This window comes from Lepidochelys kempii, chromosome 8 (genome assembly GCF_965140265.1).
Source record: "Lepidochelys kempii isolate rLepKem1 chromosome 8, rLepKem1.hap2, whole genome shotgun sequence".
NCBI lineage: Eukaryota > Metazoa > Chordata > Testudines > Cheloniidae > Lepidochelys > Lepidochelys kempii.
In genome coordinates this window covers 18,018,424-18,034,926 of record NC_133263.1, presented here as the reverse complement: position 1 = coordinate 18,034,926, position 16,503 = coordinate 18,018,424, and the positions used below count along the sequence as shown (strand labels likewise).

Below are 16,503 nucleotides of genomic sequence, written 5' to 3'. Positions count from 1 at the left end.
CAAAATCTTTTTATTTACTTATCATCATTGGTTTGTTTTTTTAATTCTTTTCTGTGGAGTCTGGACCTCAACTATACCTTGACCAAGAAATTTGGACCTTGGCAAAAAATAATTGACTATCCCTGCTCTACACGGTCTCTTGGCTGCATGCACTCTTGACCAGGGCCTCAGTAAGTACTGTGACAAGCTGGGTGGGAATTTTCATCACAGAGTAGGTGCCTGAAGACTTTGAGTCAAGAGGGGTGGCCTGCATAATCCAGATGACGTGTCTGTGCATTATGTGGTACTTGAACAAGAGAAGGAAGATGATACTGCTCATAGACAGGTAGGGCTGCCAAAAAGATGACAGTATGTGTCTAGATAACCAATGCATGTGGTAGGCCAAGCAGCGATGGAACCATTTGGAAGATCACAAAGACATTCCCAACTCTCTTAAAGGAGAAGAGACCATCCCCATCATTCTGGGCCCTAATGATAGTGAGTGTACAGCTTGACACCACTGCCAAGATCACTCTCAGAAGTTCTTCTCATCTCTCACTAGATTCTTTGTGTGCCAGTCTAATGCTGGGGAAGGATAGTATGTAGCTGTCTCATTCTGCTACCTATATATATATGGAAGACAGTATCAATGCTACTCAAAGTGCCTGCTAAAGAAGCATCTTTTGCTGTGAATGCCTCATAAATAATACCTACAAAACAAAAGCCAACATTTATCTGCAAATGCTATAGTTTTCTTAGCGAGGAGGAGAACTGAAGGAGACCAAGAGAAGAGTTTAAAATTGAAGCAATGAATCAGTGTTCTTCCTGTCAAAAGCTAGCCTCAGACTTCTCAGATCATCTTTTAGAATAACCCCAGACTAAAAACTGACCCATGAATCTGCCTGTTCTTTCCCCTTTTGTCCAGCAATGAAAATTACAAAATCAATCCATTTGACTTGAACTCCATGATCACAAACCCAACCAACCACCAGTGTGGAATATTTGACCGGAAAATAAAAGTGTCTAAGACTTTCCCCATCCATGCCTCCAACTGCAGTATTTAATAGATGAACATAGCACTCTGCTAAAAGCCTGGGTTATTCTATTCCTGACTTGCCATCTGAGTCTGACTCATTGCCTTGGTAACAAATTAAAACACTTTTTTTGGGGTGTGTTTTGCTATTCAGGACCTAATTTTGTAAAACTAGGGAAACCAGCTTTTGAGATTTAGGGCAGGTCATTTTGCTATTTGTCAATGCTCGGCACTACCCTAATCCAACCTCTTTGCTTTCTTTTTCGTGATTAATTTATTGCAAACCCGTACACACTATGTGTCGCTTTCTCCATGCATGCCAAGTCAGAACTGCACTCATGCTGTGGGATGGTAAACAGCTGAGAGTTTGCATGGAGCACAAAATTGGCTCATGTATGGTCATTTTTGTTCCCCTATCAGTTGCGTGAACAAGAGTATAGGGTGCTCTGTAATGGATCAGAGATAAATAAATATCTCTGCAGTCTTTCCATGTTACTGATAGATGGGTTCAGGAGGGGGGACTTTTTCTCCCTGTAGTTATTTGGTTCATTCTCTGCATTACTAGTGTGATTCTTGCTCATCATCATCCAGCACAGCTGGATTAGAGGTTTCTAACCAGGTAAGCGATTAGTAGATTCATAGATTTTTAAGGTAAGAGGGGACCATGAGATCATTTAGTCTGATCTTCTGTATAAGACAGGCCAGATAATTTCTTCAGTTCCCCCATACTGAGCCCGTTTATCCCTACTCACATTTTTAGGTGAATTTGTGTGCTTCATCCTTTCTCCTGCTCCAAGATTAAATTTTCTTCTAAAGTTCTTACATGAGTGGCCTTTCTAGTGAGTTCCTAATGCTGCACCATTCAGAGCTGAAATCCTCATCACTGAGGGTGTTTATAGCTGTGGTTTTGGATTGTGCTTCCATTTAATGAACATGACTGAAAGTTTTGCTGTATCCTGTACACACTGGTAACTATATTTTTCATAGGCTAGCAGGAGACATATAGAGACCTTAAAACGTAGCATGCAGTGCTGCCTCTTGAAAGCGTGCTGTATCTCTAGGGCTAGCCTCTTTTGCTGTTCATATTGTCAGGCTCTCTGCATTTCAGTGAATTTGCTTTCTAATTCCACTAGGCGTCAATTACCACACTAAGACCATCGGGGGAGGGGGGCCAACAACGTTGTGATGCACAGAGGGTGCACAGTGCAAACTGCATTATTTGTTCTAGCACTAGGGAAATCATTAGTCAAGTCACATGTAGGATACCAGTGGTGCCAATTCAGATTTTTCTTTTTAGGAGTGGAGTAAATTCCAGTTTCCTCCCCACCCCCTGTAAGAACCCCAGGTCTTCCTCAGTTGGGGAACCTCCCATCTCTTACCCACATTGGGCATGAGCCAGTGCTACCAGGGGCCAAGTTCTTAATGGACTCCTCTATGCTCTGCCATTCAGGAACAGATCCCATGGGCCAGGTGTCAACACAACCCAATGAAATTTGGCCCAGCTGCCCTCCGTCCATACGGAGAGGCAGTCAGATCAAATGTCAGTGGTGCTGAAATCCACACTGCTCTAGTAGCAGCTGTACTAATTTGGTACAGGACCTCTGCTTAAAGGTGTCAGGCCATCCTCCGCCCCTCTGCTCAGCAGCCTATGGAACTTTGAGGAAGTGCAAAAGCCCTGTGGGGGAGGAACGTTGGCTCCCTGGATCTCCTAACTGATGACACTGTAGGATACCCTATGCTGTTTTGGTCACCATAAGCCAAATCCTGACCTGGGGCAATAGTATGGGAAAGGGGGCATAGGTTGCGTCCTTTTCCAGCAGCATAGCCCAGCCCTAGGAATGGAAAGAGAACTGACTTCCTCTCTAGCTGGTGGACAATGGCAGCCAGCGTGGCATGAACAGACCCCCAAGTGAGCGGCACGTATACCACTGCCTGCAGTAGCTGCTAGCCAGGGAGAAAATGGTCCTTCATTTAAAAGAAACAGCAGTGTGTGCCTTACCCTGAGTCAGTGTGCATTGATAGGAAAGCTCTTGTTCCTAATGCATGCTCAGCATCTATCCACTCCTTTCCCCTCCAAGCCCAACCTGACTCTAATTAGTAAGGACAGGATTTTGCCTTGTGCTGTTAGGTCATTCCTGAGACTGGAAAGGAGCGGAATGCAAGGGGAGGAAAGCTAAGTATTGCAATGGGTCCATAACTTGTTTCCTGCTGCACTTGTCTCCTCTTTCTGGAATCCTGGTTGCCAGTGCAAAGAATGTTGGACGCATAGTTTCAAAAGAGCTGGCAAAGTAAATCCTGTCTGTCAATTCAAAAAGGAGTTGGAGATGATTTCAGAAGAGAAGAGAATAGCAAGGCATAGTCACTATATATAGGACTCAGTGTGAAGGTGGCGACGTTGGAGTATACTGTATTTTTATCTCAACAGAGGAGGTATCTGTCTGTCTCCCATAAAATGCTCTCTCTGTGTGTGTGTGTGTGTGGGGGGTTTCTCCACTGAGACAAGAACATAGGCCTCAGGTGGACTAGTATTTTCTGTGTTTCTAAGGGCAGAGTTTCATACTATCTGGATATTTTTGCCTGGCTCTGTTTTTTTCCTGTATTTTCCATGCACTATAATGTTCATCGCCCAAATAGCAGTTTAGTGGCATGATTCATGAAGAGAATATCTGTGTCTGGGGTACAGTTTGGCCCTGCTACACTTTGGAGGACCATGGAAGCTTCATGCATAGTGCTCCACACGGAAACTTTTCACTCTTCTCACAACTGTCAAAAATGTATTTTATTTAGTTTGTATCCATGCTGTAGCTTTTCCCCTGAGCTGTGAAGTATGCCCTCACCTAGAAAGTAACCATATATTGCACATGGAGAGGATGGCTTTTAACAGTCTAAAGTATTCAGGTTAAATTATTTACACTCCCTAGCATTCAGTTCCCAGCAAATCCTTTAGCCCCCTGTTAGATTGAGTCTATGCAGTTTATTGTGTGGGGAATCTTTCAGATAACACTTTTAAAAGCAAAAGTCTTATGCTTTCTACAAAGGCATTAAAGATCTCATAGCACTATTTGTAACAGTTGAGGTTTGCCCTGGTTTCCTTTGCAAAAATTCCTCCTGCCCCTGGCTCTTGAGCAGTAGGCTGTGCACTATTCAATTGTCTGTGTCCTCCGCTTCAGAAGTGGCTGCACTTCTGTGGTGTTTGTATAATGATTCACATATGTATTTGTGTATGATATATAAACAGATTACATTGTATTCACATGTGCAGAGCATGAAAATACAAATGATTTAGGTACCACCAGGTAAAAAATATTTAGAGATGCGCTGGAACTATAAAACACCCTTTCCCTTTGTAGGAGTTTGGCTCTGGCTGTGAAATTCTTGGCTACGGTCTGTCTCTAGATAACATTATTTCAGCAGCTCTGCTGAGGGTCGTATGCACTTTGCGCTTGGAATGGTTTGAATTCTTTGCTTGCTCTGTGGTGATGGGATTTGTTTTAGTTTTTTGGCTTTGTGAACACTCCTCCGGAGCTCAAGAGGCTGAAGAGCAACAGCTTGCTGAGTATGAGTGGCAACAAGAGGCTTGCCAGGAGTTGAGAATCCAAGCAAACTGTCTTCTTGTGCCCAGCTCTAAGCTCTTTCCATCTCTCTCAGCTCCATATGTTTGTAGGATGGCTTCCTAAGTGGAAGAAAACTGTATTCCCGATTCTGCCTTTCATGACACATCTTAGGTGCAGTGAGGCAAGGAACAGAATAGATTATTTTATTAGCCTTGTAAGAGGAAGTAGCTTGAGGCTGATGCACAGCTTCCCATGGAAGGGAAGAGAGACGATTTCCATTGGGCATCACTGATCTTCCCGACTACAGTCATACATGGACCCTGCATCCATGCACACACAAGCAAGTGACTGATGTTAGCCTTGTAATGAACTATGGAAGCTCATACAAATGAGATGCTAATCTCACTGAGCTATCTCAGGGCCTGATCCAAAGCTCATTCATTTCAATGGGAGCTTTTCCATTGACTTCAGTGGGCTTTGGATCATGCCCCAAATGAGAAACATTTAAAAATAAAATAATGCTCTCAACTCTCCCTCAAGAGCTACCTTCTCAGAAATTCTAACTGTAAATATTGAATGTGCCCCAAAGATGTCTGGCTCACCCCAGCCTCCATTGTAAAAACATCGCTGAGGTGAATTCCCTTAATTTCACCATGTGCAAAACTGTTCTCACAGATCCAGTCCATAAGTGGGTTGCTTGCTGAGATCTAGAAGACAGTTGTTTATTATACTGCAGGAATGTGTTGAGTCTGCCTGGTGCTGATGGAGCAAAGGATTAAATACGACTGGGGAGGTGCTGGGAAGGATGTGGAATAACAGAAGAGGTGTGTAGGCGGGTGGTTTCTCTCCTTGGATATGTGGCAGGGGCAGGAGAGAGGAGGGGGTGGGGAAGGTTAAAATGTTAATGAAGATTCTTTAGGAGTTCTTAAAAAATAATATCGTGGAGAATGTCCAGGGCAGCCTCACGTGTTACTCTGCATCAAATGGGAAATAACGGTGGCGAGAAGGTAGTAGGTGGGTTTTCTCCTAGGAATAGATTGCTCTTTATCAGAGGCTCTAATAGCTTGTTTTTCAGAAATCTTAAACTGAGAAGAGTCACCAATTTGAATCATTGTTACAGTTCATCTGAATGCAAACAGTGAGCTAGATATCAATAGGCTTCAAGAGATTTCTCTGTATCTTCCCAGAGGTTTTCACTACACTTTGTTAAACTGGGGGTTTTTTTGTAATCAAGTCATTTCAAGAACATTATGAAAGCCGCCAGAGAGGATCAGGAGAGAGGGAAATCATATCAGAAGTTCAAACTTATTCTTCTACAGCTATGAGATCTAAAAATACCCAAGAGACCAGGCTGCTGTCTTTCAAAATCCATTCATCCTAGCTATATAATAATAATGCTAGTCACATCTAAAGCTTGAGCCAAAGCCCATGGAAAGACTCCCTATGACTTCAGTGGGCACTGGAAAAGGCTCCTTCAGCACCTTCTAGCCCAAGGTCTTAAAGTGCTTTACAAATATCAAATAATTTTAACTTCACAATGTACAATACCTCTGAGCTAGGTAAGTATCACCATTCTACAGATGGGAGAACTAAGGTACTTTAATCCCAATCCCACTGAAGTCAATGTGGGTTTTATAATTTGGTATTTGCCCAAGGTCGCACAGAGAGTCTGATGGAAGAAATGGCCTCCAGATTGCTACTCCTGTGCTGTTACCAGAAGACTATCCTTCCTCCCAATTTGCTTAACCAGAAAACCATTTCCCTCTATGTAGCTATGTTCACAACATGGGCAACAACTTCCATTTTTATGGACGCCTCAGATTACCGTGATTTATCTTGGTGATTAGAGAACATAAACTCAAACACTCCCATGATGTCGACAAGATCAGCCATAATTTCTTAGTCTTGAATTTTTACACTATAAGCACGTCTGAGGTTAATTGTTACTGTTTGAGAGTCAACACTAAGGGCTAGTTCACTTAGGGGTGTGTGTGAATGACCCAGTACAGCAGCTAAGGAAATATGTCACTGCTATATATATACTGGGCTACCAAAACATGTTGCATTTTGCAGTACTTTACTGCTGAGGATCTCAAAGTGCTTTACAATATTAAGTAATTAAGCTTTACAGCACTCTCCTATAATGTTGTTCTACCCTTTTCTCAGATGGGTAGACTAAGGCATGGAGAAGTTAAGTGACTTCCTCGGTCTTACTCAGTGAGGCAGTGCCAGAACAATGAACAGAACATCACAGTCCTGTTGTCTAGGACTCTTCCCAAGCCAGCAGGGAATAAACTAACTAGCTATTCTGATTCTCAAGGGTAATTTGATCTTAACTGTTTTTGGTAGGAGCAAATAGCTGCATGACGCCACTGCACAATATCAGCAACAGATTTTTCCTTGTTCTGAGAGCTAAGTAAAATCTAAAGCACACAGAGAAAAAAGAGTAAGATGATCGTAAAAAGGAATTAAGCTTTTGAATGGGGGCTGGATGACACAAGGGTTCTGAACAGGATAAATTATGAAACTTTTCACCTCAAGGTGCAAAGTCAGCCCGTAGTGATAGTGACTGAAAACAATTGCTATTTGATAAGTGACTAGTAGCCTCTCTGAAATAAATCAGTGATTAATTCCAGCTCCTAGAGGGGAGCTATTTTATATTGGAAAACCCATCATTGGCCATGCCACTGATTGTCATTCTCATTGGCAGCTTTAATACAGCGGCCAAGGGTTACATGGTGATGGAGGCTGAAATGCCCATGTGGTGTTCTCTGGGGCGAAGAACACAGATCAGGGTATTGTCAAAGGAAGTTTGTATATCCACTATCTGATGTATTTGTTCCATGGCTAGAGAACTTCAGTCCCTAGGACTAACTAACTCTTCACTTGCCCTACGTTCACTCATTCAATAATTTAAAGAATGACATGATAAAGTAAATAGCAGGAGATTGATTTCTTATGATATTGTGCCTTCCAAACCTTCCACTTAATGAATCACACTATGAATATAGCAGTTTAGGCCCTTTGGGCTGTGATTAGTCTACAATGTTTGGGACTGGGTTTGAGTTGCAGCCAGAATTTGCCTGATCTGGGTTAAATATATTTTGTGGCAAAACAGGTATGTGTGCAAGAGAATTAGGTGATTGATTTCCTCCATGGTGACCTGCTCTGGTTTCTTATCTGGCCAGTGACCTAACGGAATGAAAATGAAAGACGACTACTGGCAGCGATAAGGCCAGTTTGCTTACTTAATAACCGCATTGGGATTACAATAATAGCCACCGATAGGCTACCAAGTTTGCTAGTGCTCTCCAGTGGGATTTGCAGTTTATAAAATGTCTTCCCTTTTTTGCAAAGAATCTGGTGTTGAACAACTCTCACCTTTCACTTTTTACTGTCACAAGGAGATTGCAAGTGACCAAACAATTGTAAAATTTCATTTGCTGCAGCATGTATGATGAATGTAACAATATAATAATGGAAGCAAAGCAAGTCTTCTAATTTCCCTCCTCTGTATGTGTGTATGTATTTATTTATTTACTTATTTATCATATGAATTTAGGGCTGATGAAAGGTTGTGGATTGACAGTCTTGGAACCACTAGCCCTTCATTTACTACAGACTAGGTCAGGAACACACAGCGGTAATGCATGCTTACCCATGCTGTCCCTGTGATGTATGTCAGTCCTGACCTTAAAGAAACAGACTTCTATAACTGAAGGAAATTCAGACTCTTGGATAAGGCTGCAATGGGATCCCATTAATGTCACTGTGCCATTGATGGAAATTGGAATAAAGATACAACATATTTCTCATACACCACCCAACAGCTGCCAGGAAGTAGGAATTCTGGATCATTACCACCAAACTATGCTCAATTTGAACCACGGACTGGTTCAATAACAGCCATCAATTCCCCTAAACTGCACAGGTCTTTGGTGGCCACATCAGAAGGAGGTCCAGTGCTTTAACTTCTCGGGCAACAATGTCACATTTTCTCACACTAAGGGAAAAATCTGAGATTCATTCTTCAAATATCATTTTTTAAAGTGCCACACATGCAAGAAGAGTTTCTAACTCAACAGAGGTTGTGAGATTTAATGGATGCATCTACCAAATTGTACTTATATAGGGTACAGTATAACAAACTGTACCCGGTTCTAAATGTATACAGAAATATGCTTGTACATAAATGTTACATAAACACTATGCACATGCAAGTGTGTGTTTCTTCACTGTATATACATTTATAAATTCATGTCTCTGGCAATCATTCTACTCAGATACCCTCTGCCTTTACAACCCTTTGTTCTTGAGTATTATGAAAAGGATTTAGATTAGCATTATATGAAGAGTGCCTAGGAATCGAAGCGATGACAAATTAGGGACTGGAATCCAGTGCAGGTAAAATAAAACCTAATGCCACCCTTTACACCAAATGCAGACAGAACCAAACCTATTCAAAGGCTCAAATAACATGAGTTGAATATATAAGAAAAAACTGCTCTTATGGGATGCTGCAAAAGCCACTGAGGACTTCTAAAATTAGACTGGTAAAATCACTGAAGGGAAAAAAAGACCAGTCTCAGTCAATGGATAAAATGAAAAGATTTTTCAATCTGAAACTTCCATGATTCTGCATTTCCTGAGTTAATCTCAGACGGGAGATATATGTACCAAAATATCATCTGCAAGTCAGAGCACACCATATTTCTGGCACAACTGAAACTAGCAAGCACCAGAAAACTCACGATGAAAATTGTTTTTTTGAAATTTTTGCAACCTGATTTTCAGAAAGACAAGTTATTTTTGATAAGCTTGAGATTTAATGTTGTTACTGCAGAGATCAACTCAAAATAGCCAAATATCACAGAGAGAGAGCAGGCAGATTTGTAATCAAGTGAATTAATCTCTCCTGTTTTTAAGTATTTCTGCAGTGTTACTAACATGAAGGTTTTTATAGTTCTTGACTCATAATAATGCAACTTTTTCTGCCTATGAAGATATTAAGAAACATGGACTCTCCTTACCCCTTCCATATGGATCCTGGGATTTGGTGCCAGCCTGTACTGATTAAGTTGTAAACCTCTTGGATCTCCCCTGTCTCTCCTGATGGAAGCAGGAGAGGTCAGGACCCGAGATCTTTGGACTGAGCCAAACCTTGTAACATTTTGTCCATATCTGACACCGTCCAGTAAGCGAATTAGAAGCAAGTTGGACGGTAACTCGTCAATGCTGCCGAAGACTAGGGTTCTGCACTCCGGGCACCTCAGCTCGTTTTGGGATTTCAGTATCCCCTGTAGACAAGGCTTGCAGAAGGTATGCTGGCATGGTAGCACCTTGGCCGTGACATCTAGCTTTTCAAAGCACACAGGACATTCCAACAGGTCAAGTATGGCGAAATCGTCCATCTTTAGTGAAGAACTCCAGTCTCACGTGAGGCCAGGAAAGTCCACATGATACATTCACCAGAGCATTGGGTAGCAGTTGCTACAGTACCTTCACAAACGACACTGAAATCCTGAACTCAGAAAACCATCCTGCATGAAGGAAAAGAGAGGAGGAGGGGAAAAAAAGAACAGAACTTGACTGCTACAGTATGAAACCTATCCCACCTACATTGCAAAGCAATGCCTCACGAGCCAATTTGCAAATGTATACTTTGCTCTCACATCCAAGTTTGAAGTGAGTCATTTGTGATTCAGTACTAGTGAGAAGAATTGTATTCAAGCTCAAGTCTGCTGCAGGAGAGACCAAGTTTCTGTTTGTCAGGGTAGATAAATAACCGCAGCTCAGATTGAGACAACTATACTAATTCATGCCAGTGCCCCAGAGCAGGGCAACTCAATCAAGACAGGAACATTCCTTCTCACATGTACTGTAGGAAAACTTCGCTGTAATGCTTTGCAGTCTATTCTAATGTTAATTATGAATAGTATAACAATACTTAAACCAGATCAGGAGCAGAGATCCTCTGGTAAATATCCCATAGAGTCAAGAGTAAATATGTTCAGTCTTAACACAGCAGTTTAGTTACACACAATCCCACACACACCCACACTGTTTCATTTTTAACATATTTCCTAATTAGCTTTCTTTCTACTAGTTTTGGCAGCAATTCTATATAAAAAAAGTCACCCAAATACAAACATAATTCTTGTGCCTTGAAGAGAGACTTTAGTTAAGGAGTTTAGTATTGCTTTAGTTAAGGAGCTCTGCAATTTCATCCTCACCTAGACTAGTTGCTTTGGGTATCCAAAACAGCCTGAGAAGTCATTATTCCCTCCCACAATGTAAAGTCACTCAACCTGTTTAGCTCCTTTTACAATTGTATGTTGGTTTACACTGAAACATGTATACATTTTTTGGATTCAAGTTATGGCTTGTGAAAACAATTACAGTTCTATAACACACAGTAGAAGTGTGTGTGTGTGTGTAAAAGAAACCTAACCAGGAATCATTTCCCCTCTGATGTTGAAACAAATATTGCCAACCCTGAAACCTGCTCTCTGAAAATCCAGTGTGGCACCTGTGCCACGTTAAATACAAAGATTTTGTAGAATACTTTGCCTAGTAATCCTGATCAATATATACTGGAACATTTCCCCACGGATAAGGACATTATAAACAGCATAACTTCATTTGTTAAGCTTGTGTTTGAAGATGTCTGCCCCAAAAGGAAACTCGAGCAGGTTGCTAATTCTTGAAGTACCACTAACCTTGCATCTGTGCCCCTTCTAAGACAAAATCAGCTCTGCACAGCTCAAGAGATAAGAGCTCTCCCTCTCCCCAAATTGCAACCCTGTTGAAAACTTTAACATAACAACTATGTATGTTACTCACTGACAGATCAACTTACATGTCCAGCCCTGTTAACTCTCTCATTGCCTGACTCATAAGCTACTCATAAGCAAGTTTCAGAAAGAAATTCCTGTACCATCGTTCTGGTTAGGAGCCAGATCCTGATTTGGTGTTCTGATCTCAGTGGAGTTTATTCTGGACTTGCACTGCATAAATGAGATCAGAATTTTGATCTTCCTCTTTCTTGTCTATGCAACTGTGCTTGTTTCTGGGAAAAGGCAGGAACCACTTTTAAACCCTCTTTGCTATAAACACTTTAATCAAAACGAAGCAAAGAAAAAAAAGATAGATGCAGTCTCAGAAATAGGCAGCAGTTAAACTTAGCATTAGAACAGTTTAGATTTGTCATACTGGAAAAGACCAATGATCCATAGACTAATACCCTGTTTCTAGTACTGGTTATGGAGGCAACAGACCCTCTCCAATGGCACCTCTCTGTTATATTTTATCAGAAGTGAGAATCCACTTTCTGATCTGCTCTGATGATCAGCTTTGTCTTCAAGCCTGAGCACTGTGATATCTTATCTATATACAGGGGGCTAAAGTCACAGAAGGACTTAGACGCCTAAGTCCAACATTTAGTTGCCACTGACATTCACAAAACCCCTGCTCAGCTGCCACCTAACCCAGTAGGCACCTAAAAACCTACTTGGCACCTAAATTTTCAGGCTAAAAGTTCCCTAAATGCCTGTGTTTCTACCTCCAGGCATTTGCACTGATGCCTCACTCTAGCAACCCAAATGCCGAAGCCGCAGTGTGATTCACAAAACAGGGGAAGATAGGAAGGGCAGCTGTGGGGCCTGATTCTGCAGGTGTGCGCAGAGGCTACCTACCAGATTGCATGCCATTCAAAATCCTTTTGGAAGAGGCGGTGGAGGTGGTACTCACCATCTAACTTTTAGCCCAGAGGTTAGGACATTCACTTAGGATGTGGGAGACCCATGTGCAAATCCTTTCTCCCCTTCAAGCAGAGGGGAGAAAGGAATCTAACGTTAAACACCTAACTCCCTGAGAAGAGCAGGGCTTAGGATATACCTCTTGCCACAGCATCTCCCACTGGCTAGCGTAGGCAGCTCCTAACTCACTGTGCTGGCTTTTGTGAATCCCATTGTTAGGCCCTCTCTCTCCCCATTTATTGTATTGGGAGCCGAGTGCCTGCCCCAGGCTCTGTGAATCCCAGTGATTTTCTAGGTAATCTAACAGGTAGGTGGTGTGATGTGTTGCTTTGCAATGCCGAAGTCCCTTTGTGACTCTGGCGCAGTCAGAGTAACTGCAGATGGTATTCTTGTTCAGATCAATGTATAATTCTTTTAAGGAAACTTGGTAAGCTATTTACCTCCATCCCATCGTAAGTCTGTGAGTTCCACAAATTATATGCTTTTTAAAAAAAGCTCATTTATACCACACTAAATGTTTTAAATTCATAGAGTAAGAGAAAAAGGTAATATTGTGACATGTTTATTGCAAAGGGAATAAAGCAGTAAGGATACAGTTTCCACATCGGTTTCAGAGTAGCAGCCGTGTTAGTCTGTATTCGCAAAAAGATGTTTCCACATCTTTAAGGTATTATAGGATAGTTTAAAAACAAAACAAGACATGGATCTATGAACATACTGGTAACACTTTTTAAGGTTCCCAAATGCATATTTAATTTAGATTGGGTATTACAGTTATGGTACGTTAAACGCTAATCAATTATTAAAATAATTTTTGAGAATTTATCACAGTGTGGTAGACATTACATTTTACATGACCAAGTTATTTAGCTCAATAGATACATTTTACGCTTCAATTAGTTCTCATTTATTGCAAAATAATGGGCCATATCCAGTTGTTGCTATGGATGTGGAAATCCTGTTGTAGTCACAAGAAATAAAAAAATCGTTACTAGGGGATGTTTTAGTCACTTCCGATTGAATCTAGGTTTCATAACTAACTTTGTATGTATTCTCATTTAGAGGGATATATGACTCATTTTTAGACCCAAATTTACCAGAGCTCTCTTACATTATCATTATCTGTATTATCGTAGTCCCATCTGAGATTGGACTAGGAAGGCTGGACAGAATGAAGAATCAAGCCCAGAGAGTTTTGGAACTGGGGTAGCAAGCTCTGTCCGGGGTATCTCCGCAAGTGGGCTGGATGGGAATGAGCCTTCACTTTACCCTCATCCCAGACTTCAGGGGTGCTTTATGGGATCCACTTCAGTCCACACTTCCTTTATCTAGTGACACTAGGGTTCAGAATTGTTAGTGGCCTTCTCCTATGAGCCAATGGGCCTGCTCCTACTCCCACTGAAGTCAATGGGCATATTACCATTAACTCTAAAGAGCAGGATTGGGTCCAATATGCTTAGGGATCATTTAGCAGATTTGCTGCTCTGTAAGGTTCTATCCTGCAAGGTGCTGAGCATGCCTGTGGAGGTGAGCACTCTTGTCTTCCCTTTACTTCAATGGGATTTGTGGGGGCTCAGTACATGGGAAGACTGAGCCCTACAATAATAGCATATAACATTTCAATAAACACTTCCTCATTTTTTGGTTCAATAAGGCATCATACAATAATGAGCACTCCCCTGATTATCTGCTAGCTCCAAATCATAACAAAATGTCCTAGCTGGAAATGGAACAGGAAGGCAAGTTCATGGTACCTTTTAATTTGTGCTGTTGGCATCAGTGTCCCTTGTTTTACCAGCTGACCTCCTCTTTAGATGCCTGCTTTTGCTCTAATATCCTGATGCCCCACCTTTGTAGCAAGGGGAATAATGGCCTGCCCTGTATTGAAGAAACCAGATACAAGGAAAAGCAAAATAGGTTTCCCCCCTCCACAAATTCCTGACATACCTCAATTGTATGTTTCTAAATGAACATTAGAGATTTGTTTTCACTCCAGTTCTATCCAGTGCTTCTGGTGAGTCTTTATGCCCCAGTCATATATTTCCCCTATCACCCCCCACAGGTATAAACGGGTATATAATATGGGCTTGACTTTCAGTAGTGTTGAGCACCCACATGTCCAGTATGGTTCATGAGAGCTTCAGGTGTTCAGCACCTCTGAAAATAAGGGTATGTGTGTGCGTGTGGCAGGGGGTTGGAGTGGGGGCACATTCATGCATGCTGGATAATGCTAATTCTCCCCCCTCTAGATTTTGATATTGTTAATAAATCCATTGTAATTCTTCTTAAGCCACATGTAACCTCTCACCTGCTTTGGCTATACTGGTAAAATTGCACTCAGGACTGAACATAAAAGCACCTGAAATAAGGATCTAGATTGTAAAGACTCTGTCCTTCCAAGCCAACCCAGTTACTACTCTTTCCCTTTGTAAATCTTTCTAATTTGGTTGAAACAATTGGAATGAAGGTTTCTGAAGTTTTAAAAGCTAACCTGAAACTGGGGTCTGATTCTATAAGGTGCTGAATACCCCAATTCCCACTGCTTTATGTAGGAGGCAAAGTAGCACAGAATCTTGCAGAACTGGACCCTTTATGGCAAGTGTTCTTTGCAGTTCTGTGGCAACATGCAGACTACTCAACCATCTCCTCTTTTAAACTTTCAGCTGTTGGAAGCACCTGTAAAGATTGCAGTCACATGGGAATGACAATATATACTTAGGCATTAGGCATGTCATATAATATCCCTGTGGCTCAGTTCCCCATCTATAAAATCATTTTTCCCACCCTTTGTCTGTTTTGTATATTTAGACTGTGAATTCTCAGAAGCAGGGACTTTCTCTTGCCAAGAGTTTGTCAATTGCCTAATGGGGCCCCGATCTCAACTGGAGTCTCTAGGTGCTACCATAATATTAATACTTTGCATTTTATATAATGCTTTTAATCTTCAAAGCACTTTCCCAACAGTATTTAATGCTGGTAACATTCCTGTGAGGTAAGTAAGCATTATCCCCATTTTATATCTGGGGAAACTAGGAAGATGTGGATACATTTGCATGAGGTCACACAGCAAATCAGTGTCAATTGGGGATTAGAACACAAGATTTGACTGGCTCCCAGCACCATGCATAACCTACTAGCCTAGACTATCTTGCCTGCCTGTTGATTTAGCAATGTTCCTCTTATAATTACGTGTCTGGAGCTATAAATCTGTCAGGCCTTCCCTTTCATTTTAAAACTTCCATTTGATACTTATGTTATAATTAACAATGGTCCTGGTCTTGCAATGTGCTTAGCGCTTGTGAAGTGCTGCATGCCTGCAGCTCCCATTGAGGTTAACAGTAGCTGAAGGCATGGCAGCATCCTGGCAAGAAGAAGCTGGGAAAAAAGACTTGTGGTTATCACGTAGTCTGGCCTTGTTTCACTCACTACCCACCTATTCTGTCTATTTTTCAATTCTTGTGTTACAAAGGGTGCCTTCTACTGAATGACAATTTATACTCCGAAAGTCAAAGCAAACTTTGTTCTTCTTTAAATTGAACTTTCTCTGTTCTGCCCTCTGAGAGAGGAGAGTTAAAAGTCAATTACTGAGGACAGAATGAACATGCCCAGCTTTGTGGGAATTTGTCTTCCCACTCCCTCAAGGAGAAAAGATTGTTGTTGTTAGTAAGCAGGACAATGCCCTGCTGACGTCAAGGCTTAATGAGCTCAGTATTGCAGCAGGTGTCACCTTTGTTTTCTCTAGGCTGTCAATGCCATTGGGATGTCATGCCTCTGTCTACCCTACTGGGGTGCTGTAAAGATAAACGACAACACCCCAAAATGTCCTTAACCAGTCTTCTGTGAAGTCTTTCCCTGAAGAACCCTGCGAGATTTCTGCACATCCTTGTATGTTCCATAACATAGGAACAGGTACACTGCTTCAGAGCTGAGGTCCATCTTTCCAGAATCCCACCGCTAACAGTGGCCAGCACCAGATGCATCACAGGAAGGTGCAAAAAACCCATCTTGCACTAAATAAGTGTGGGATAATCTGCCATCCTGTTAAGGATTAGGATGAGACTAGGCATTGGAGTTTGTGTTTAAATCCTGAAGCATGAGGTTTAATATCTCTCTTCCAAAATTCATCAGCATTAATTATTGTAACTCTGGATATTATTGTTATCCATATAAATATCCAGTC

At 41.6% G+C, this 16,503-nt stretch overlaps 1 protein-coding gene across 3 annotated transcripts in view; it reads right to left on the bottom strand.

Annotated features, from left to right (window-relative positions):
• Positions 1 to 11,368, bottom strand: part of SH3RF2 (SH3 domain containing ring finger 2) — a 79,177-nt gene extending 67,809 nt beyond the window's left edge. For 2 of the 3 annotated variants that reach the window (XM_073355725.1, XM_073355728.1), the window contains exons 1-2: positions 11,286 to 11,368; positions 9,597 to 10,106 (exon numbers count right to left, since the gene is read on the bottom strand). In XM_073355725.1, coding sequence (XP_073211826.1) covers positions 9,597 to 9,977 — 381 coding nt within the window. In that variant the 5' untranslated portion in view covers positions 9,978 to 10,106; positions 11,286 to 11,368. Of the gene's footprint in view, positions 1 to 9,596; positions 10,151 to 11,285 lie in introns of those variants that run through there. The other variant, XM_073355726.1, reaches the window with a different exon arrangement.
• Between the last annotated feature and the right edge of the window lie 5,135 nt (positions 11,369 to 16,503).